Below are 24,402 nucleotides of genomic sequence, written 5' to 3'. Positions count from 1 at the left end.
AATAGCAGCCGAAGATGGAAAGTGGCTAGATTACAATCCACCAACATGATGAACTGCCTGGAGAGAAAAATGAAGAATATCAGTGGACCGAAGTAAGAAAACCAAGCTAACTACAGAATGGGAAGGAGGAGGAAATATTAGGAAAAAACATCCTGAAAGATTGTGGAATATACACTAAGGAAGAAGGGATTTAGAAACCGTAAGAAAAAGTCCGGGAGTGACCATTGTGAATGACGCAAGGGAGCAAACCAAAATGCAGATTGCCAGGCTGAGCTTTCCTTCTTGATCCATATTTTTTTAGAAAGCAGCTGAGAAACTGTCTTCCTTTTCAATTGGCAAGTCCTCTCTTCCGAAGTCATCCATTTCTCGAGAGTCTCACGGTCCCATCTCAATCGAGTCCTGCTCGGTCTGTCCTTCCTAAAAGGGTGGGGGCTCCAGCTTCTCCATCAGGGACTTGATTCAGCTTGTTCCATTAATCAGTTTGGTGTGGCGATGACGTATTTAGTGCCCCCGTCTTCCATGTGAGAGAGGAACAGGAGGGCTGCGATTTTGGCGTAGGTCATGCCTCCCAGAAAGAAGACGAGAGTGACATGGTTTTCTCCATGCTGGTGCTTTTTCTGAAGCCCGGTTGGCAGCTGCTGCCTCTCTTCAAAATGTGGACCAGGAAGTATTTTTAAGATTTCTTCAATGCTTCGTCAACCTGGCCGGACAAGCAACTGTGCCAGACGAACGCTTAGAGGCACATAACCACTGTAGACGTAAGAGATATTATTTGGGTTCTGCTCTTTGATGTTGTCCATACACAGATGCAAAGTTTTCCAGATGGTTGGGTAGTTGTTCCGACTGCCCAGCCAGGGCTTCAAAAGTCCAGCCTTTTCTAGGCTATTCAAGGTCAAGATGTGTTTGTAGCCATAAGTCTGGAGAATTTCTCTCTTGTAATGATCCAGCACCTTCTGCTTTAAGCTGCTGTTGCACACCGACTGCAGGCAAATGAGCCTCAGTATCTTAATCAAAGGATACTTTCGGGCAATGCAATCTTCTATGTAGCTGTTGACCTTATCGGTATCTATCCCGGACATAAATTCTTGCTCCACGGTTAAATTATCGAAGAAGTCTTCAGAGGTGGTGATGTCTTTCACGAGCTCCGCGATGGAGGTATGGTTCCCCAAAGAGCTTCTGGCAGCCTGCATGTGCGGCAGCTGTGAGACAAACTGCTTGATCTCCCCCACGGTTTTGGCATGGTGCCTTTCCTCAAAAGCAGCTGAAATGATTTTGGCTTTCTTGCTCAAGACGCTGCCCATAGCGTTGAGGTTCTTGTTGCAGATCTCCGTATACAGCTTCTCCACGGAGTTCAGCTGCAGCTTCTTGGCCTCGGTGGGGAGCTCCTTCACAGCCTCCCCCTGCTTCTTGGGTTAAATTTTTCAGGGGGAAGTTTTATGTAGGTGTTCTGAATTCTATATATTTCATCAATTAGGCCCTCATAAGTCAGTTGGGTAGCCAGAGGAGAGACCAAATCCACGTTGTGATCCAGCAGCAGAAGGGTATCGAAGATGGGCAGGATGGTGTTCTGGATCCCCGAAAAGTCCCTTTTCATGCGGACCATCATGTTTGCCACATGCCATGCGCACTCTCCTTTTCCAAAGATGAGTGGGATGGTTCCATAGAGAGCCTGGAGCATCATGAGTCCTTTCACAGCATGGTAGAGGCAGGTCTGGTCATTTTCTAGGTAACACTTCTTAAAGGCGTTTTCTGACTCCATGGACAAGAGGTCGCTGTCAAAGGGAATGAGGACGTCCAGGATGCATTCCTCTCGGTGAATAAAACAGTGCAACACACCCAGTTCTTTGAGGCGCTGTTTGCACAACAAACTGCGACGCGGCACAAACAAGATGTAGAAATCCCGCTGCGGACAGCAGATTTTGTCTTCACTGAGCACATTGTCTGCAATTATGTTCATGAATTCTAACCTGGGCCTGACAAAGAAAATAATGTTCTTGACATTAGCCGGTGGAAGGTGACCCCCTTTGAGGGTGAACATTTTCTCCACCTCATGTTCCTTCAGAAGAGAATATTGCACAATCAATTCAAAGGGCCCAGTAACATACTCATCCCACATAATGGCCTTGGATCCGGTGCATTTGTCGAGGAAGGCGCACAGCTCCCTCCGCCTGGCTTCCAGCAGCACCGTCAACGGGACGTGGCACGAGCTGAGGTGAGCCACCATGGCTGCTGCACTGCACTCAAAGCTGATGGATATTTTTCTGCAATGTCTTCTCTAAGTGTGTTTTCTACAAGAGGACATGAAATGATTCCACTGGATCATTAATAGCATTATCGCCAAATTAATAATATGGATATTATTGTATCATTAAAAGATTACTGCTACTTTATTATAATAAGTAACCATTATCTATATAAAACAATGTGAGAAAAATCACAAAGATACAGTCATCTATCAAGTACTAGATGCTAAAAATTAGTTCATTTCCAAATGGATTTTACTTATGCACTTCTCTCTATCACAAAATCATATTTTTATTTTCTGGAAGCTGGAATTTTTTTTAAGGAGATCAAAATAACTTTGTATAAGCATTATTATAATATTTGCATCACAAAAACATAATTTATCTATTTCTTTTATCAATGAAAATACACTTGTTCATAATTTCCAATTTTATCATTAAGATTAAAATTTATTTGAATACAAGTTTTAAGACAGTTGTATCCATTTAATTATCATGCCATCTAGCAATCAATTAACTAGATCCCCATTCATCACATCATGAATCATTTTGTTAATTCTTTGCTGAAAACAAGTTCTACCACCAGCATTCACACAATCCATTAAGGAAGTGGGATAGGTAGGAATTAGTTTGGAGGACCAGAGAAAGAGATGCAGGGAAGGATCAGATAAGATGGTGGGGGGGAGGATGAAGCAGCATCTGTGTTACAGGGAGAGAAAGAAATTCAGAGAAGGTCCTCCCAAATGTTTAGACTGTAAAAAGAGATGGTGAAAGATTTGTATTTTCATACTTGCAAGATTCTGTTAATATTGTCTTGCAGTAAAATAGAATTAGTTCATCTGGTCATCTGGTCATTTTCCTGTCTTAGTCTTGCAACTTTCTTCTTAACAAATGCTTTCTGATAATCACCCTCTTGTTTCCAAAGAGTTTATGAATGCTCTTGATATTTGGGGGTTTTCTTCAATTGATTTATGACCTTTCCTAAAATGTTTCTTGTAATTGACAATTTTTGCCAATTACATCTTCTCACTATACTTTTTGTCAATATATTGTATGATTGAGAATTATTACTGAACCTTTGTTCTTGAGTTTTAAAGATGGTGGCCACAGGCCAACTCACAATATTTGCAAGTTAAACAACCATAGAAGAAAGATTCAAATGTAAAAAGAGATAACAAAACAAGATTTCTGCTTTTAAAGTTCCTGGATGTTTCCATTCTAGCTCCATCCATTTCTAAAGAAGAAGGAATTGTTCAATCTTTCCCTGCTGAAAGTGTACTTGGATCAAAATGGAGAGGTAGCAGCAGATCTAAAGATCAACAGTAGGGTAGTTCTCCTCAAGGAGGATCCCATCAACAAGGAATTGGGGAGTTTTGAAAGGCAGCAACTGATAATCAACCAAGATGCTTTGTCACAGCTAAAGTTGCTCAACCAGGTGGGGAAAATAGTGGTGTCTTTTTTTCATTTTCCCAAAGAATTAGGACCCTTTTCAAGTGGGCTAAACCTAGTCAAAATGGGGGATAACCTTCGCTGAGAATTGAATGTGTGCAGTAAAACTTTTATAATTTTCTTAGAAAATAGGGAGGCTTCTCTTCTATTGACCAAGGTATCCTTTTGATGTTATAATGCTGAATACTGTTGTAAGCTGATTCAGCTATATCCAAAATGAGATTTGGAATGATTATTATTTAGGACAATAATCATTGCCATTTCATGTCTCTTCTTTATCACCATAAAACCGGTGACAGAGGGCCTCATATACTGAGGATTTTGATATTAATAGCTTCAGGTACACTAATGTCTTGTCTTCAAATATCAAAGTTGAAGGCAATTCTGTTGACCAGAGCCTGAGTTCAACTTTGGTCTCAATCTGATAAAATGGAATCAAGACTGGATGGAACTCCACTTGGTCCCAATGGGAAATAAGCTTCATCTTGACCTGTTTGGAGTCAGGAAACTCCCAAAATTGCAGGCCTAGAGTCTGCAATGTTTTTAATCAGCTGAGACCATAGTTATACATGTCTCTCTTTAACCCTACTAGGATAGTAGAATTTAGGAAGGAGGTCCAAGGCATTCAGTTCACACGAAATAATAATGCCTGGTCTGATGTGAGCTTATTTATTCATTGATTGATTCAATTTATTTGCTCTCCCATCTCACACAATAATGGTCTGAAAACTGAAGTACAGAAATATGACTTTGACGCAAAAAAATCCTGATATCAGAAGTAATAAGGGACAATTTCAAGGGAAATATTACTTAGGTTTTGGCATTGGAAGTAATCAGAGATTTCATATTTTTCTATCTGAAGCCCAGAGACTACTTGGCTAATGTTCCTATCTACCTCCATGTTACATAGATGGTGAGTGTAACATCTTTCCTTTGTCATTTTTTCTTTCTCTTCCAGTCTCTGCCTCAGTCCAAATGTGTGGAAAAATGTCAGCCTGGATTTGTGAAGAAGGCTCGAGAAGGAGAGCCATTTTGCTGCTATGACTGCGTTCCTTGTCCAGAGGGGACCATCTCCACTCAGGAAGGTCAGTGGCACCATAGGGAAACCTTCTGAATTCATCCATCAAGTGGATATTTCCTTCCCACCTTTTCTTATCTTTTCAATTTGTGTTGTTGTTAAATATTGAGATAAAAACTGTTATAACACCAACAAAAAAAAGGAATATATTTGTAGTTCTGAAAAGAAAAAAATACTAACATACAGTGCTGGGATTAAAAGCAAGAGAAAGGAGGGGGAGAAGGAGAACTAATAAAAGACCAATCTACAAATAGATACCAATGTTGAATTCATTCTCTCTTTAAAATTGTTGCCAAATTTAGAAAGGATGGAAATATATCGCTTCATCTTCTCATTTTTATTGGGTAAAAAGCCTTGGCAGATAACAAACTCGGTTCCCCTTCTGGAATTCCTTCATTAATTAATCTTCCTTAAGATCTCTTTCTTTTCAAGTTTATATGGTTGTCTATTTCACACATAGGGGCTTTTGGTGGCACACGATTAAATCACAAATTAAAAATTTAAACACTGAGAACTAAAGGCTAAGAAAGCAAGGAAGGAGTACATCAAGATGCTACCTACCATGCAACCAGCACACAGGGCTCTGTTGTCAGGGGATCTCCAGGACTATTGGAAAATATCACATTTTAAGGGATTTGTAGAGACCCTCATAGTCTGGAGATACTCTCAATTTCAGGATAGTTAATGATTTTTTACTAAAAAGGTCTGTACAATCTCCCCTGAAGTAGGCAGTGTTGCAACCCTTCTCAAGAGGAATTCCATGGATCCAACCATGTTAGACAACTTTTATCCTGTGTCCAAACTTTTTAGAGCAGTTTATTGAGATCATGGTTGTTGGGTCAATCATCATTAACGGAGTTTAAACATTCTTGGGTTAAACACATGTCCATCATCTCACAAAAGATAAAATAATAATAATATAATAAATCAATAAAAACAAAGAACTCATGATAAGATCAGTGAGAGATAAGAATCTGGTGGATTAGCTCAGAGAAGGCAGTTTGTGGCACCAGATATTTCTTCTTACAATTTTATTTTGTTGTTCTTGTTTTTTTTTTTTTTTAATAGTTGTACTGTATATATTGGGGAATTTTTTGCTGGAATGAATGTATATACAGTACAATTTAATGAGGCTTTCCTGTCTCTCAGTATCAAATCTCATCTAAAGGTTTTCTCGAAATTTCAAAGATTATGAAAGAAATGTTACTTTGTTTTCTCAGATACTGAAAAATGCACCAAATGTGTAGATGAACAATATCCAACTAAGAACAGAGTCCGGTGTATCCCAAAAAGAATAATCTTCCTGTTTTATGAAGAACATCTGGGCATAATCCTTGTGTTTTTTGCTCTACTCTTGTTCCTAACCACAAGCCTTGTTTTAATCATATTCCTTAAATATTTAGAAACTCCCATTGTCAAAGCCAACAACCGAGACCTCTCCTTCATCCTCCTGATCTCCCTCCTGCTCTGTTTTTTGTCCTCCTTTCTCTTCATCGGCCAGCCAAGGAAAGCCACCTGTCTTCTCCGACAAACGGTGTTCAGCATCGTCTTCTCAGTAGCTGTGTCTTCTGTGTTGTCCAAAACAGTCATGGTGGTGCTGGCCTTCTTGGCCTCAAAACCAGGAAACAGGGTGAGAAGATGGTTGGGGAAGAGCTTGACCAACTCCATCATCCTGTCTTGTTCTAGTGTTCAAATTTTCATCTGTGTCATATGGCTGATAGTTTCTCCCCCTTTCCCTGATTCCGACATGCACTCCCAGCCTGGAGAAATCATCCTTCAATGCAATGAAGGTTCTGTTACCATGTTTTATGTTGTCCTCGGCTACATGGGTTTCCTAGCTGCCGTTTGCTTCATGACAGCTTTCGTGGCCAGGAACCTGCCTGGAGCCTTCAATGAAGCCAAGCTAATCACCTTCAGCATGCTGGTCTTCTGCAGTGTCTGGGTCTCTTTCCTGCCCACCTACCTGAGCACCAAAGGAAAGTCCATGGTGGCTGTGCAGATCTTCTCCATCTTGGCCTCCAGTGCTGGACTGCTAGGCTGCATCTTCGTCCCCAAGTGCTACATTATTATCATAAGACCAGATCTAAACATTAAGGAACATCTAATGATAAAAGGAGGGAAGTAATAATGAAATTGTTTCTTAGACTCGTGACAATTAATTATTGATTGCAATTTGTTGTTGATTTATATGTTTCATTTGCCTCTGTTTGACACAGAACATAGAACAATAGAGTTGGAAAGAACCTTAGAGGTCTTCTAGTCCAGCCCCCTGCTTGAGCAGGAGACCCTATACTATTTGAGACAAATGATTGTCTAGTAACTTTTTTAGAGCCTCTAGTGCTGGAGCACCCACAACTTCTGGAGGCAAGCTATTCCATTGGTTTTGTGAGATCCTCCATCATTGGATTGACACCTCACAAGTGTCCCGCCATCAAAGAATTGGGATTCGGAGCAGGGCAGTTGGGTAATAAACCTATATGCTTCTATGGTAGGAATTTGGGAGGGAGGAATGACAGTTGAAGGAGTGCAAAGCAGTTGGTGCAAGGCATCTTCAAGGTCATTCACCCTGAGTGTGGAATTTCACCAGCCCAAACACTTCAGCATTTCCCAAAACATCTCAGTGATATCCGATTGGCTAAAGACCGACTAGACATGGGGGAAGGGTGGGAAACTAAGGGTTTGTTTTTTGTATTGCTTCATGGGAACTTCAGATTCCTCCTGACTTTACTGCAGCCAGCATTTTTAAATAAAAGTTATTTTCATTGCAGACAAATGGACTTGAGGGTTTTACTTTCCTAAGGGATCAGACTGGACCAGGTCTGACATTAGGCGGAATCTGATATTGTGGTCAACCCAGAGAGGACATCATCTCTACCATGGGGACCATGCACATGATATAGGCTCAAGGAGCAATCAGGAGGAGATTGAATGCTGGGGGATGGGGAGGCTTTGAAGAGGCCTCCTCCAGGACTGGATCTCTTTGAATGGACAGGAGAGGCAGAAAGCTGTGGCAATCTGCTGAGATCCAGGTGGTCTCTGGGCATTGGGCAAAAGGAGGAATGGGAGGGGAAGCCCATGGTGATGACTTTCACTCATGGAAGCTGTGGCAGTTGCTGGCGGGAACAATGAGTGGAGCTGGAGGAGGAAGAAGAAGAGGGTGAAGAATTCAACCAAGATGACTGGATGATGGAGCAAGACATCAAGTTCATGCAGGGGGCTTTCAAGACCTCAAGGTGTGTGAACACCAGGCCCGGGCCATGCAATCTGATGACCAGCCACCTCCAGCCACAACAGGAGGCTGAGTAATAACATCCACCACCACAGCCAGCCCCTCAACCAGTATAATGGCAGCAGTGGCTACGGCTGGTCCAGCACCAGGAGTTGCTTCCTGTATCACCCCCTCTGCAGGGATAGCCCCAGGGAGGAGGACACACACAGGACACAACAGCTGGGTGTGAAGTTTAACAGGAATCCCCTGTCAGTTTTGGAAGACAGTTTTCTTTCTTGCTTCTTAACTGACACATATTTTAGCTGGGGAAATTGGGAGGGGGCTGTTGTTTAAGCCGTAGAAAGTTAGTCATAACAACATTCCATATTCAAGGACTTTTGCCTGTGCCTGCTGGAGACTGCCTGAAGATTGTATTCAGTTGAGTGTGAGGAGTTGATTGGACCATGTGATGAACTTGTGGGTGTGGGGCAGGGCTGTGAACTGTCAACTGGGTGTGGAAAACCTGGAAGATTTCAGATTTGGGTTTTTCCAGATGTGCCAATATGACATCTCTAATAAATTAGAACTTTGAGGAACCTCAGGCCTCAGAGCTTTATTTGACATTGCCAGCAACTGGGGTTCTTCCTGGCCCAGGTTTGGACCTACATGCAGGAGTATCATCTGGAGATAACCACTGAAGGTGCCAAGGTCAGATGTCTCACCAGGGACCTAGAAGGGCTGCAGCGCAGTGGATGATCACCCTCGGAGTGGGTCAGAGGGGAGTGGGTGAGTATACAGAAGAACTTTGTGACCTAGTGTCAGGTTTCCAACCGATGCCCTAATTAAATCATGGGCCTTGAGCCAAACTTCAAAAGGAATCCAGTTATTTATTAGGAGCTTCATGTAGGCATATTCTAAGTGAAGCCAACTCTGATCTCATTTAATTTTCATCCCGGCTCTGACCCCGTTTCCCCCTCCCCCCAAGGTGTGTCATCAGTCACATCATCCGATGAAGCAATTGTTTCACTGCAATCCTGTAATCAAAGGATGGGGGGAGGGAGGGGGCAGATGGGCAATAAACCTGTATGCTTCTATGGTGGGAATTTGGGAGGGGGGAATGACAGTTGAAGGAGTGCAAAGCAGTTTGGAAATAGTTTTTATTTTATTTTAATTTGATTTATATGCCGCCCTTCTCCGGAGACTCAGGGCGTCTTACAATGCGTTAAGCAATAGCCTTCATACTTTTGTATATCTATACAAAGTCAGCTTATTGCCCCCACAATCTGGGTCCTCATTTTATCTACCTTAGAAAGGATGGAGTCAACCTTGATCCTGGTGAGATTTGAACTTACAGTAATTGCAGACAGCTTGATGTTAATAAGAGTAATAACAATGCTTTAGTCTGCTGCACCACCAGGCTCCTTATTCATGCCAGGAATCAATCAATCAATCCATCAATCACTAAAGATACATCAACACCAATAACAGCAATAGACCTAATCTTGAGGTAGTTGGGGCCATCTAGATCTCCAGGGAGGCTCTTCCACAAGGCAGGGGATGCCAGAGGGAAGGGCTGCTTTCTGGGCCAACAGGATGGTATGGTTTCATAGAGGGGATGCTAAGAATGTCCCTGTGCTTTCCCTTCCCTGGGCCATGTTGGATGCCAAAAAGTTATTCACTTAACACATTTCCACTTTCTGACGAATTCTTCACACACATTGAACCAAGGTGTCAGGTTCCCCCCTTCCTATCCTTCAGCTCCAGTGTGGCAACACTGAAGCCTCAAAAATGGCCTCGGTCAGGTCAGCTTCAGGATTGACAGAAGTACTATAGAATATCAAAGAAATTAGAAAAGTTTTATAGATGGTGGATTTCATTAGATTTACTTGCCTAGATCAGTTGAACAGGATCTATATGTTTTATATCTAAAAAAGTTATGCTATCCTAATTCTACCTATTTATTGATCTATCTCTAAACATGTAGATATTTTGCTGTATTTTCTCTCTCTCTTTACACACTGGTCCCCGACAAACATCCGCTTTATTCTATTATTTAGTTCCACCTTTACAAACAAATAATGACTTTTCACCAATGTAGAAAAATGTCTAGTTTTTTTCAGAATTGAAATGTCCCAACAGTCGAACCCAAAGTCAAACTATTGTTGACTATAATGACTAAAAGTGATTTTCAGGGATTTTGTCATGATCTGGAACTGTGTAAGAGAGAAGACCCATCTCTTAACAAAGGCAAACCAGAATCAGCTGTATCCATATTGAGGATTGACATTTCACACTCAAGCCAAAATTCTCTCTTGAGACTGGAATGTATGGAGAGTTTTTCTAAGGGATGTTTCAGGGAAATACTTTAAGAGCTGAGCAGCTGCCATGATGCTGTAATAATGTAATGCTGTAATAATGATGCAATGGTAGGAATGAGATGTTTGGGAGAAAGTTCTCCTGTCTCACTTCTTGTCTCGTTTTCAGAGTTTTCACCCCATTTGTGATTTCTCCCATTGGGCACCTGCCTGTTGACTCACTCAGAGTTTAGAGAGATGATGTCTATTCTTGTTGCCATTATCCAAATCATAGAGATTTATTGATTCTCTTGGTGCTAAATCTCAAAAGACATTTTGGATTGCTTTCAGATATCACACAAACACAGCCATAACAGGCTTCCACTTTGACATCATATCAACACCTTGTTGGCTGATCTCTTTGTACTGGAAAATCCTGGAGGCATAAATGGCCCTGAAGAAATAGAGAACCTTGAAACCTTTTATGACAGGCAGGGGCTGCAGATATGTAGGCTTGTATAAACTCTGTCAGGATTAGGAAACCTTTGGAGCTTCTGTCTTGGAAGAGGACTTTGGTTTCTTCCACCTCTTCCTATCACTGTGTCTTCAAAGCAAGGCTGGAGACTCCATCAGGAACAAAAGTCATGTTGCTGCTTCTGCTGCTTCTGCTGCCCCAGGAAGTTTTGGCAAGTCTCAGAGCCAAATGTCTTCTGACTCTGAAGAGGGACGAGGTGCATCCAGAGAACTATTACAAGCCAGGAGAGTTTCTCATTGGTGGCATTGTGTCTGCAACGAGGATGAAATTTCTACCATTAAGCTTCAACAAATCTCCTTTGACTCAATCTCTGTACGTCAAATTTTGTGCACAGAATTAGAGCCTCTCCGTTCCACCCTGAATTCTAAAATTTCAGCTGCCTCTCTTACAATGAATCATCTCTTTAATTTTTTTTTAATTTGATATATATGCTGCCCTTCTCCGGAGACTCAGGGCGGCTTACAATGCGTTAAACAATAGCCTTCATACTTTTTTATATCTATACAAAGTCAGCTTATTGCCCCCACAAACTGGGTCCTTGATCTGCTAGTTTTTCTCTCTTTCTGTCTCATTTCATTCTTGGCTCATCCTTTTCAGCTGATGATCCTGATTTGAAATGCTCAAATAAATAATCAGTTGAGATCTTCTTCTTTCTTGACTTTGAAGAAGAAGCATTTGCTTTTCTTGACATTCTCTCAGCAGAGTTGGACAGAGGATGGAGAAGAGAGGATAGTTCTTCTCTTCTACCACTCTCATGCCCAATGGGTAGGAAAATGTAGAAATATTGAATTTTCTCTGAGGTAAAAATGATAAATGCTTGACAATTCTATTCTGTACCACCAATTAAATGAATGGATCCCAGTTCAGAATTGACTTTTCTTAAATGTGTGAATCTCATTTGCGTGGATGCCAGCATCCCAATCATACAATGAGTTATTTGTCAGCTAACTCTCAATGGCTAAGCTAAGTTAGATATAGGCCATCTAAAAACCTCCAAAAATTTAGCACTTACTGCACTTGTTAACAGTGATAGTTGCTCATTTTATGTGTCATTTTGGGTATATCTGTCTGTATGTGTCCTTCAATGATTCTATATTTCATGTGGAATAATAGGTGACACTTCCAATTATTAATTATTGGAGAAGATAAATAGGCAAATGGATAGAAAGAAATTGAAAGTCAGTCTGAAATCTTAATACAATAGCAAGAATAAGGACAATATGAAGAATAAGCCAAAACTGAATTTGAAACTGAATTATGTACAAATGGTGAACATATAATAACAAAAATGTATAAAGTTTTAAGGATTTGAAAGAGAAGATGAAGAGGCTCAATTTGCATGACTAAATGCACTATTAAACTTGGATATTAAATAGAGATGCAGAGAATTTGGGTAACTGGCGTTCGGTTTATAGTCTGTCATAAATTAAGATTTTTTGGGTTTTTTTGAAATAAAATGATGTATTCTTGGTATAGGACATCAGATAAATTATCAAAGATGTATTTGACATTTCAAAGCAAAGCAAGAATTGTGAAAAGAATGGGGAAACATTTTATCATGCAGGGTAGACATGTGAGAAAGCTCAGAAATTTTATATCAAATTAACACAACAATGCAAAGAATTAGAAAGGCTAAAAATTGTGAAGAAACCAGAATTCTTTTTTAATGGGACTCCTGAGCAAAGAATTACAGTATTTTTTGCACTATAAAATGCTCTGGAATCTAAGACGCACCTAACTTTTAGGCAGGAAAACAATCTGCAATCCTTCCCTCTGGAACGGGCCAAAAACAGGATGCGCTGAGGCAAAAAATGAGGCTCATGGAGGACGAAAATGGGGCACACAGAGGTGGTGAGAGGCAGCTGTGGTGATGGGTGGCGACAGTGGCGATGAGCAGTGGTGATCCTCATAACCTGGAACAGCTGATCGGCAGTATTCCTGGAGGCCGATCCAACATCCAGTCAGCTGCTCGTGCTGAATCAGGGTATGCTGAAGCTGACCGGGCTGTTTTCTCTTTGCTGCAAGGAGGCAAATTGCTGGGAGGCAGAGGCCGAAGCGTGGGGGCCAGCGAGTGGGTGAGGCTTCAGCAACATTTGCTCTATGAGACACACAGACATTTCCACCCACTTTTTTGGAAGGGAAAAGTGCATTTTATAGTACAAAAAATATGGTACATAACGTTCATAGAGTTTATATATGGCAACTGTGGCAAGATTATTGTATGCTCAATGATGGAAGAATCATGGAATCCTAACAGTGGAGGACTACGTGGTGAAAAATGTAGAATTTGCAGAAATGAAAAATTATGTGTTGAAAAGAAGGTGTGGAATCAGATTTTTTTCTTTTTCTTTTTTTAATTTTTTGGACCTTTTCTTCCTTTCTCTATTTTTTCATTCCTTTTTAATTTTGATTAATATTTCATTTTCTTAAACAATTCTTTATAAATACAAATTTAAAAAAGAATTAGAAAGCTAAGAATTATTAGACTAACTCAGAAATAATATGCATTTGGTATCCAAAAATAAAAGAAAAATGGAAAGTATCCCAGAAGTTTTATTCGATAGGTGAGATGTTTTTGGGGTGGGGTGGGGGATTTTAAAATGACTCCAAACTTCTGAGCCTTAGGTGGATTAAAAATACAATTGTTAAATTTACCAGTTAAATAAAATGTTGCTTCCACTAATTATGTCCTGATACGTTCATACTTTCAGGAGACCAAGAACAGAGTACTGGAAAATGTTATCCTTCCTTTTCGCAATACAAGCAATCGACAAGAATCCCAACATTTTGTTCAATGTCACCCTGGGATACAACGTCTATGACAATTATTTCATACCACAAATGACTTCGGAGGGTTTGCTGGACCTGCTTTCGGAGGGGGAGGCCAATGTTCCCAACTACAGCTGTGGAAGGCAGAGAAACACCGTGGCTGTCCTCGAAGCAGCTGGTACTGACATCTCCATCCAGATTTTAACCATGTTGGGAACCTACAAAATCCCACAGGTGTGTCTTTGTTGGGAAGACCATTTTTAGACATGCAATTTACAGTCAGACATCCTCTCTTCTAAATGAAGAGCAAAGTTCTATTATAGGAATTGTATGAAGTAAGGATGAAAGTTCTATCAAATGGTAGAGAAGGATCCCAGCAGACAATCCACTCTCTGATACAATCATAATGCAGACTGTGCGTCTCTGCTGGTGATTTGCAATAGCCAAATGCTTCACTGAAGAGCTGCAGTGGCTCAGTGGTTAGAAGGCAGTACTGCAGGCTATTTCTGCTGACTGCTGACTGACTGCAATTTGGCGGTTCCAATCTCACCAGGCTCAAGGTTGACTCAGCCTTCCATCCTTCCGAGGTGGGTAAAATGAGGACCCAGATGGTTGGGGGAAATATGCTGACTCTGTAAACCACTTAGAGAGGGCTGTAAAAGCACAGTGAAGTGGAAAATAAGTGTAAGTGCTTTTATATTTATATTTATAAAGTGTATTGTCATTGTACATATATACACAGTATACCCATACAACGAAATTCACTTAAGACCAGGTCCAACACACATAACAATCCCCAAACACACTCCCACCCACCAAAAATTCCCCACCCCTAAACCACCCAAACATCCACACAGCAGACCAAGTAATGCTGTCCAACAGCTCATTGATGGTGGCCCTTTAGTTCATTGTTGAGTGCAATTATAGCTCTGGGATAAAAACTATTCAGAAAATGTGTGATCTGAGTTTTAATTGTTCTGTATCTTCTGCCAGAAGGCAACAGTCCAAAAATATTGTAAGCAGGATGGGAAGAGTCTCTGAGAATGTTGTGCAATTTCCTCAAATAGCAAGCACAGCCTATTCTGTGCCTTCTTCACAAGGATGTCAACATTCATAGTCCATGAGAGCTTCTCTGAGATATAAATGCCCAGAAATTTAAAACTACCAACCCTCTCCACCTCCTCACCATTTATGTACAATGGTAAATGTACATCTCTCTTCTTCCTGAAGTCAATTTTATGTTCTTTAGTTTTTTTGGTGTTAAGTATAAGATTATTTTCTTTACGCCACAATATAATGCCTTGTACTTCCTTTCTATAAGCAGACTCATTGTTCTTATTAATGAGCCCCACGACTGTCGTGTCATCTATTTTGTTTTGCTATTGAAGTGAGAAGAGAGGCAATGTAAACAGAATGACCAGGAGTCAAACAATTCCTCCATTTGGGCTGGATATTGTTTTTATGATCTCTCAAAAATAATAATAATAATAATAAAGTTAACATTTTTTTCCTTTTCAGATCAGTCACGGTTTTGACTCACAGGTTGTGAGTGATGAAAATCCTTTCTTCTACCCAATGCTCCCAACCGAAGGAGCCCATTACCCAGGGATGGTGATGCTTGTCCTCCATTTCAGGTGGACCTTGGTGGGTCTCCTTGCTCCAGAGACTGAGAATGGGCAACAGTTCATGAGGACGTTGACTTCCCTGCTAGTCAGGAATGGCATTTGCCCAGTTTTATCACAAACCTTTTCCCCAACTTCACGGGAAGCGAAGATAGAGTGGCATTTATTCCTCAGTTGGAGAAAGATAAATATCTTTATTTTCGGTGTAGACTTGAGTTCAGTCAGTGTAGGAATTCTGCTTCTGAATCTAGTATTTGAAAGACTTATGGAACCTCCTAGAGGAAAAGTCCTGCTATTCACAATCCGCTGGGACTTCACTGTTTATTTGGGAAAACGATTTTTTCCAGTCGAATACTTCCATAGCATATTTTCCTTTCCTATGCAGAAAAATCAATTTGCAAAGTATGGTAGGCCTTTGAACCTTTATTCTTTTATGAGATACTATGTAGAGACCTCCTTCCTGTGTTCCTACACCAATGATGCCTTGTCAGTGAAAGTCTGGATACAGTGCAGGCAGAGAGAAGACCTGGAAGCTCTCAAGGAAGAGGAGATGGATCCAATCCTGACTCGGGACAGCTATTTCATTTACAACACAATCTGGGCTGTGGCAAGGGCCTTAAATACAGCTTATTTATCCAGATCCAGGAACACATTTAAAACTGGTAAAAAAGTGAAAACTCCAAAGATGAAGGCGTGGCAGGTACTTATTTTCTATTGCAAAGCTCTCCACCGCATCTGAGAATCTATGTTACAGTTCTAAGGACCTGACAATAATTATAATGTATTCTGAATATAAAAAATATATTAAATTCCAGTTTTACACCACTCTCCTTTCTGCAATTTGTTTCACCCTGCTAATTTCTTTTCCAAAATTCTTGGTAAAAATATTTTTCTTCCACCTCTTTCTTCTTTGACTCTTTTTTTTACAAGCAGGACCATTACAACGTCATACACTAAAAAGTGTGTTGTGTATATTAAGCTGTTTAACACCTCTGATCCTCTCACTTCCTGGGCTTTCCCCGGAGTGGGTCTTATTCTTTGGCTAAGAATCAGTGGTGGGATTCAAAAATTATTACTACTGGTTCTGTGGGCGTGGCTTGATGGACATGGCATGGCTTGGTGGGTGTGGCAGGGGAAGGATACTGTAAAATCTTCATTCCCACCCCACTCCAGGGGTGCAAAATCCCCATTTCCTCCTGATCAGCTGGGACTCGGGAGGCAGAGAATAGATGTGGGTGGGGCCAGTCAGAGATATTTACTGGTTCTCCGAACTACTCGAAATTTTCGCTACCGGTTCTGCAGAACTGCTCATAACCTGCTGAATGTCACCTCTGCTAAGAATCCCTTTGATTTTCCTTCCCCGGCTCAAAACTCCCAGTAGAAGACTCTTTGGGCCAAGAAGCTAAGCAGGCTAAGGTCAGGTGAGAAGATGAAGGGTTGGGCTGGGAAAAGTCAGGAAGCAACAAGAGTGAAGAATATTCCACAAATATTCCAAAGATGTTCCATAAAATTGAAGGAGGTGACCTTAACTGGTACCAGAGATCATCTTTCACCATCAAGTAATTGGGGTCTCTGCTCCATGAAAAGTTGCCCACCTGTCACCTCAATGCAGAGTTTCATAACCACAACTTACTAGTAGAGCAAAGGTCCCACAGTCATCCTCAAACTCAGCAAAAAAAAATTTCTCTTCCTAGCTGCCGATTGACCTGTAAACCAGTTTTTTTATAACATTGTTTCTGTGTGGGGCATCTGATTTCATTTTGGCTTTATTGGCAAAATTCCTTCAGTGTTGTTGAGCACAACTTCCATATCCTTTAGGGTTTTAATTTTGGACCTCAATACTTCATACTGCATCTATCCTTTGCTTTGGTTACTTCCCATTGGTTTTCCAAACTCTGCAGTGACAACTACAAATGGAAGAGATAAAGAACATCCTTCACTCTCCTTATTTTCCATGTCGTTCTTGGTCCTTCTAACAAGATTTTTATTCCATTTTCCTCATACAGATGTGTGAGATTTAAAAAAACAGCAAACCTCATAAAAAGTAAAATGGAGATCATGAACAAGTAAAAAGTAATTTTATTACACACACACACAGAGAGAGAGAGAGTATATATGGCTATACAAACATCTTGAACTACGTAGGAAAAAACCCTGACCAGAAAAGTATTATACATATAAACCTACGAATAAAAATATATATATATATATATATATATATATATATATATATATATATATATATATATATATATATATATATATATATATATATATATATATATATATATATATATGTACCAAATTTATATTTTGCTGATAAAGAAATAAAGAGAGACTAGTATAGATCTATTTCAAGCTTTTTAGCTTTCATCAGCTAGCCATACCCTTATAGGATTCGAACTTGGGCTTCCTGCATGTTAGGCAGTTGAATTAACCTTCTGAGCCACAAGTTCTCCTCCCTTCATCAGCTTGATACACATATACATGTGTGTGTGTGTGTGTGTGTGTGTGTGTGTGTGTGTGTGTGTGTGTGTGTGTGTTATAAGCTTTTGCAAAAGGGTTCTCCCATGAAAGAGAGAGAACGTCTTACAGCTCCAAATACATGGTTTAAATACATTTTCAGGCAAATAGCAAAACAATTGAAATGCCCCCGCTTATCATTGTTTTTCGGATGTTACATAACATTTTGGCTTTCTGAGCAACATTTGTTCCAACTTACAATTCTCTTTTGGAGGGGCATTTCCCCTCCAAAAATACCCTTTCAATATGTCCTTAACTAAGACAATTTATTGGAACAGGGTATCTTCCTTCCTTTTAATTTCGCTTAGGTCAGCCTGACCCAACTCAGAATGTACTAAAACATTATTTCCTCAGAAAAGGCATCATACATACTTCCCCTTCCTAAGTGTCTTACTCAGCTAAATAGCTTCGGGTTAACTCAGGTTATATGAAGGGTAAATATGGAATCACTTAGGCTATATTCTTTACAGGAATAATTCCATTTCTCTCAAGATCCTTCATGCCAGCTGAGATGGAGGAGTCTTACCAAAGAACTTTCTGTGTCTATATAACATTGCCCATTTTCTCTTCCACTCCAGTTTCATTCTTTCCTTCGAACTGCTGAGTTTTACAATAATTCCATCAATGGGGTATATTTGGATGAGAATGGAAAGCTGGTAGCAGACCTGGACATTGGGAACACGGTGATTTTCCCCAATTACTCTGCTACCACAGTGACACTTGGGAGGCTAGAAAGAGTGGGATCCTTGGATTTCAAGTTCATCATGAACCAGAATGCTATTGCAAAAATGGAGATGCTGAACAAGGTGGGGAAAAGACTTTATTCTGTTTTTTCTGAAGGTCTTTCCAAGTTGATTGCAGAATTGGAGCAGGTAAAAACTTGGGATGTCATCTCAGTTCTCCCAGAGAGGAAACATCTACCCATTAGATGTTCAGGTGTCTATGAGAAAAATCTCCCTAACTATTCCAGTTAACTGTTCATCAAACTTCTGCAAGGAAGCTGGATTGATATCATGGGACAAAGTGATTGATTTTGTCAAAACAAAAATCCATTCTAGTTTCTTTTCAGTAGGTACATTGGGAATTTAATCTAAAATTGTAGTGGGAGAAAAATTAGAAGAGAAGGTAAATAGACAAACAGCAAGCAACCACCTCAATTTGAAGAGCTCTTAGTTTCTTGTAGTCTTCAAATTTAGCAAAGCTAAACCTTGAATTGGAGATCGCCAAACTTTTCCTTTTATGTATTTTAGGAAATAAAATAATTCATTTAATGGAGGTTATTTTCCCCCTCTTGCTGGCCAGCCCCAGCCTCCTTCTAGGTGTGTGGAAAGCTGTGCTCCTGGATTCATGAAGGTGGCTCAGGAAGGGAAGCCCATCTGCTGCTACAATTGTCGTCCTTGTGCAGAAGGAACCATCTCCACCATGGAAGGTGGGTGACAGCAGGAGAAAGGGAGAGACTTTGAGGAGGATCATAAATCCTGAGATTCTCCATGAACATGCATTTTGGAAGGTGTGGTGGGAGTGGATCCCACCTCTTGGAGTCTTGATCACGATATACATTTATGTCATAGTGAATTATAAGAAAATATCTTGGAGATTAATCTGGTATATAGGTCAAGCAAACAGTTATAAAGATCATGGATGAAGATATGGAATAAGTGAGGGTGAGGGTGGTGAGAGAGATGACATCTCTTGCTCTTAATCTTTTACAACACATCTTCCATGTTTCAAATTACTATTTACTTCATTGCTCTGAGTTTCCGCATTCCAGAATATAATGATGGAAATTTGATTGAATTTCTATAAGAGGATCGATCAGATTCTTGCAAGTGTCCATGTCTCATGGCTATTTTGAACATCCACAGTTTCAGGTTGTAGCTACTTGCCTTTAATCAAAGGATGTATTTCTTTGCTAAAGGAGTTATCAGGATTCCAAGTAACACACCCATAGCAAGCAAAACTCCAAGGCAGGTACATTCCTCAAAGGATAGCTTTATCATTTTGTCACAGATATGGTGAAAACTGACTCTGAAGGTTCCCATAGTTTTCATCTAATTAAAAATAAAAGGTTTCCCTCAAACCCCAAACAATCAGTCACTTTTTTTTTAAAATTTGATTTATATGCCGCCCTTCTCCGAAGACTCAGGGAGGCTTACAATGTGCTCAGCAATAGCCTTCATCCTTTTGTATATTTATACAAAGTCAGCTTATTGCCCCCACAACTGGGTCCTCAATTTACCTACCTTAGAAAGGATGGAAGGCTGAGTCAACCTTGAGCCTTGGCGAGATTCGAACCCTGCAGTAATTGCAGGCAGCTGGTCCTAATAACCAGCTTAATAACAGGGTGCCTTAAACTCCTATACTACCAAGGCTCCAATCAAGGCACTGTCTGGTTGCCTGGTGACATCACTCCTCCTTCCTCTGGCCAGGTGGTAGAATGTCCTTGGTTCCCAAGAGAAAGGATTTTATTTTGGCTACAAAACTCCAGCTATCTTTAATCCCCCCCCTCCCTATCCCTCAGCTCCAGTGTGGCAACACTGAAGCTCCAAGATGGCTCCGGTCAGGTCAGCTTCATGGTTGAGAGGAGACTCATCGCGTGTCTTTGATGGGCTCTTCATTCTACTTGCTGTTGGGGGGGGGAGAGTTGGTAGCCTTATGTCATAATCCTTTGACTGCTCCATATGTTCAGGTGGTGCCTTTTTGGGTCTTCTTCTGGTGACTCCTGGGTTTATACTTCCTGAGTCTGAGATTGCAGAATTTCTGCTGGTGGCATCTCTTAAAACAATTTTCAAAGTCATGGTCCATGAACAGGAGGGGAGGGGAGGGGAGGGGAGGGGAAGAGAGGAGAGGAATCATGAGTTGAGATTGAGCCAAACTTCCTTCTTGATCTTATTGGAAGATGTTCCTCTTTCTGATAATAAAAAAAATGAGGAATGCATTTTGATGTCCTCACTCCATATCCAACTCATGTTCAAGGGCCACTCCACCTGACTTTATTTTCTCCATGGCAAAATCAGTGTTTATCATTTTCAGCTAACATAAGCAACATTAAGCAATCCTTCACATGTACCTCATTCCTCTATTGGCTGAACCTCATTGGTGCCTTAAAGCAGTGGTCCCCAACCCCCGGTCCACGGACCGGTGCCGGGCCGTGGAGTACCTGGCACCGGGCCGCGCAGCGGCCGGGGGCCATGGTCGATGCAGCGGCTGGGGGCCATGATCGCTGCAGCGGCCGGGGGACATGACCGCTGCAGTGGCCAGGGGACATGATCGCTGCAGCGCAAAGGCTCCTGGGCCGTGCGCAAAGGCTCCAGGGAAGAGAGCCCCGCGCAGGTACGCACGTGTGGCCCAAAGCTGACGTGTACCTGCGACCCTGCAGACGTCTCCCCAGTCTCCCTGCGGCTCTACAGAAAACGCCTCGCTCAGAAGACGTCTCCCCGGTGTTCCTCCGCCTCTACAGAGCGCTGCGGCGACAGATAAGGTCCTGCAGTGATCTACCATCCCGCACAGGCCTGCTAGAAAGGGTGAGTGAACCTGCCGGGGGTATATGTGAGGGGACCGCGGGATGAAGAAGGGGAGGCGGGTGGGGGGGGTTCGGGAGTTGATGAGAAGGACCCCGATGTTTTTTTTTGGGGGGGGGGGTCCTGGTAATTGACTGAGGAGGTCCAAGTGTTTCCCAACCAGGGTGCCTCCAGCTGTTTCCAAACTACAACTTCCAGCATGCCTGGAGGGCCAGAGGCTGTCTGGGTATGCTGGGAGTTGTAGTTTTGCAACAGCTGGAGGCACCCTGGTTGGGAAACACTGATATAGATAGATGCATAGATAGGCAGAAAGAGAGGACAAGCATAGCTCCATTTTTCCCAAGCAGGGTGCCTCCAGCTGTTGCAAAACTACAACTCCCAGCATACCCAGACAGCCTCTGGCCCTCCAGGCATGCTGGAAGTTGTAGTTTGGAAAAAGCTGGAGGCACAATGGTTGGGAAACACTGACATAGATAGATGGGGGGGGAAATACGAACAGCACACTATAGCAGGTTTTGGTACTCTCCAAGTGTGAGCCATGGCTAGAGGCCCCAAATTATCTCTAACATTATACAGTGAAATTACATATAATTTATCTTAATTCTACCAGTGTCCAAACATATAAAGTGCATAAGTGCATTAATAATTCATAACGTGTACCCAGGTGCTAGCTCTTCTCGCTTTTCACTGGTACTTTCTCATTTTTACAGTAGTTGGTGTAGGTGTATATTGTTTTTGCTCAAATTTAACCCACAAATTAGCAAAGATGAGTACGAAACAGATGTCGTCAGAAAGTTTCCTTGGGAAAAAGAAAAGGCCCAGTGAAGAGACAGAAGAAGAGCCTTCAGCATCAAAGAAACATAAAACTTTTAACAGACAATACAATGAGTCCTACTTGAAATATGGATTTATCGGGATAGGTGATTCCCACGCGCCAACCCCGCTCTGCATAGTTTGTGGTGAGCGGCTCTCTAATGAGGCAATGAAACCCTCAAAACTGCTTTGCCACTTGAATGCCAAGCACCCTGGATTAAAAGACAAACCCCTGCAGTATTTTGAAAGAAAAAAAAGGGAACACGAAGGACAGAAGATATTTCTGAGGGCCACCACAGCAATAAAGGAGAATGCTCTGAGAGCATCATATTTGGTGGCTAACCGTATTGCTAAGGCTAAAAAGCCATTCACTATCGGTGAAGAATTGATCTTGCCCTCCACTAAAGACATTTGTCGTGAACTTTTAGGAGAGGCTGCTGTAAAAAAGGTAGCAAATGTGCCTTTGTCGGCTAGCACCGTGACTAGGCGCATTGATGAAATAGCTGAAGACATTGAGACACAATTGTTGGAGAGGATTAATACTTCACCGTGGTACGCACTACAGGTTGATGAATCTACAGATATCGACAACAAGGCAATACTACTTGTTTATGTGCGATATCTTTATCAGGAGGATGTGCATGAGGATTTATTATGTGCACTATCTTTGCCAACCAACACCACAGGAGCAGAACTGTTCAAGTCACTGGATGGTTATATATCAGGACAACTAAAATGGTCCTTTTGTGTCGGCATATGCACAGACGGAGCTGCTGCCATGACCGGACGGCTGTCTGGTTTAACCGCTCGGATTAAGGAGGTTGCACCTGAGTGCGAATCTACACATTGTATCATTCACAGGGAAATGCTGGCAAGCCGAAAAATGTCACCAGAATTTAACAGTGTATTGAATGATGTGGTTAAAGTTATTAACCACATCAAAGCAAACGCCCTTAACTCGCGTCTATTTGAGCAGCTTTGTGAGGAGATGGACACAGAGCACAGATGCCTTCTCTTATACACAGAAATAAGATGGTTATCCAGAGGAAAATCACTATCCAGGGTGTTTGAATTAAGAGAGCCATTGCAAAGATTTCTCTCAGAAAAGAAGTCACCACTGGCAGCACATTTCAGTGACAAGGTATGGCTTGCAAAACTGGCTTACCTGTGTGACATATTTAGCCTGCTCAATGAACTCAATCTGTCCCTTCAGGGGAAAATGACAACTGTTTTCAAGTTGGCTGACAAAGTAGCTGCATTTAAAGCCAAACTGGAGTTGTGGGGACGGCGTGTGAACAGAGGCATTTTGGACATGTTTCAGACATTAGTGGGGATTTTAGGAGAGACTGAGCCTGAGCGTTCATACTCCCAGTTGGTGCACGATCACCTGTCTTTGCTTTTAGAAGAGTTTGAGCGCTACTTCCCAACCACAAAAGACCCACGAACTGGTAAGGAATGGATCCGCGACCCATTTGTCAACAAACCAGACGAATGTAGCATGTCTGTACAAGAAGAAGATCAACTGCTGGAGATTGCAAATGACGGCGGCCTTAAAACTGTATTTGAGACAACAACTCTGCCGGTGTTCTGGATTAAAGTCATGGCGGAATATCCTGAGATTACCACTACAGCTCTTAAGTCCCTTTTGCCTTTTCCAACATCCTATCTGTGTGAAGCGGGGTTTTCTGCAGTGACAGCAACCAAAATAAAACAACGAAATAAACTGGACATAAGCAAGACACTTCGGGTGTCATTGTCTCCTATTACCCCCAGATGGAACCGTCTCGTTGCAGAAAAATAAGCTCAGGGTTCTCATTGATTCACTAGATTCTAGTAACTAGAGCGCTTAGTTAAAGTTTAACTGTTAAAATGTTAAAGCACTTTATATTTATGTAATTGTATTTTATTTTGTAAGGCATGTTTAAATACAATAAAATAAAAGTTGTTTAATCAAAACAATCTGATATATAAACAATCAATGTGTCGTCGCGAACAACGCCCCCCACCCCTGCGCGCGCTCAGTGGGCCATGGTAAAATTATCAAAGGCTGATTGGTCCGCGGCGATAAAAAGGTTGGGGACCACTGCCTTAAAGCATTGACAAAAGGCTGGGCTCCAATTTTCAAGAGATTTAGCAGTGAAAAGATAAAATGGTGGAACTACCTTCCTTCCTTCCTTTCTTCTTCCCTTCTTCTCTCTCAACTAGTTCACTGATAAAATGGTAACAGTAAAAAACAAAGAAGATTAAGATGTTCTAGCTGGAGGGAAATGAAGAAATATATTGACTTCACTTACACACAATCATTCACACCAAAAACAAGTTTACCCAAACAATGCAGTTTATTAAA

General features: G+C 41.4%; 1 protein-coding gene and 1 pseudogene across 1 annotated transcript; one reads left to right on the top strand and one right to left on the bottom strand.

Moving 5' to 3' along the window:
- Window positions 1–417: 417 nt before the first annotated feature.
- On the bottom strand, window positions 418–2,224 carry LOC132709123 (vacuolar protein sorting-associated protein 33A pseudogene; annotated as a pseudogene).
- Window positions 2,225–10,916: 8,692 nt separating this feature from the next.
- Window positions 10,917–23,856, top strand: LOC148111391 (SCAN domain-containing protein 3-like). The gene is made up of 5 exons (XM_087881429.1): window positions 10,917–11,119; window positions 15,211–15,286; window positions 18,300–18,593; window positions 21,132–21,270; window positions 22,163–23,856. Exons 1-5 carry the CDS (start codon window positions 10,917–10,919, stop codon window positions 23,854–23,856), a joined length of 2,406 nt encoding a protein of 801 aa, XP_087737555.1.
- The last annotated feature ends 546 nt before the right edge of the window (window positions 23,857–24,402 follow it).

The sequence above is a fragment of the Pantherophis guttatus genome, unplaced genomic scaffold, assembly GCF_059756535.1.
Source record: "Pantherophis guttatus breed Tessera unplaced genomic scaffold, ASM5975653v1 scaffold_20, whole genome shotgun sequence".
Classification (NCBI taxonomy): domain Eukaryota; kingdom Metazoa; phylum Chordata; class Lepidosauria; order Squamata; family Colubridae; genus Pantherophis; species Pantherophis guttatus.
Note: the sequence above shows the minus strand (reverse complement) of the source record. Positions and strands in the feature narration are given on the sequence as shown.

What these genes read in the sequence shown, in the direction of transcription:
- LOC148111391 (XM_087881429.1), top strand. Translation starts at nt 10,917, where the DNA reads ATGTTGCTGCTTCTGCTGCTTCTGCTGCCCCAGGAAGTTTTGGCAAGT. An exon ending in TCTCCTTTGACTCAATCTCT is followed by an intron (nt 11,120 to 15,210) that starts GTACGTCAAATT and finishes CCTCCATTTCAG; the next exon opens with GTGGACCTTGGTGGGTCTCC. An exon ending in GGACGTTGACTTCCCTGCTA is followed by an intron (nt 15,287 to 18,299) that starts GTCAGGAATGGC and finishes CTTCCACTCCAG; the next exon opens with TTTCATTCTTTCCTTCGAAC.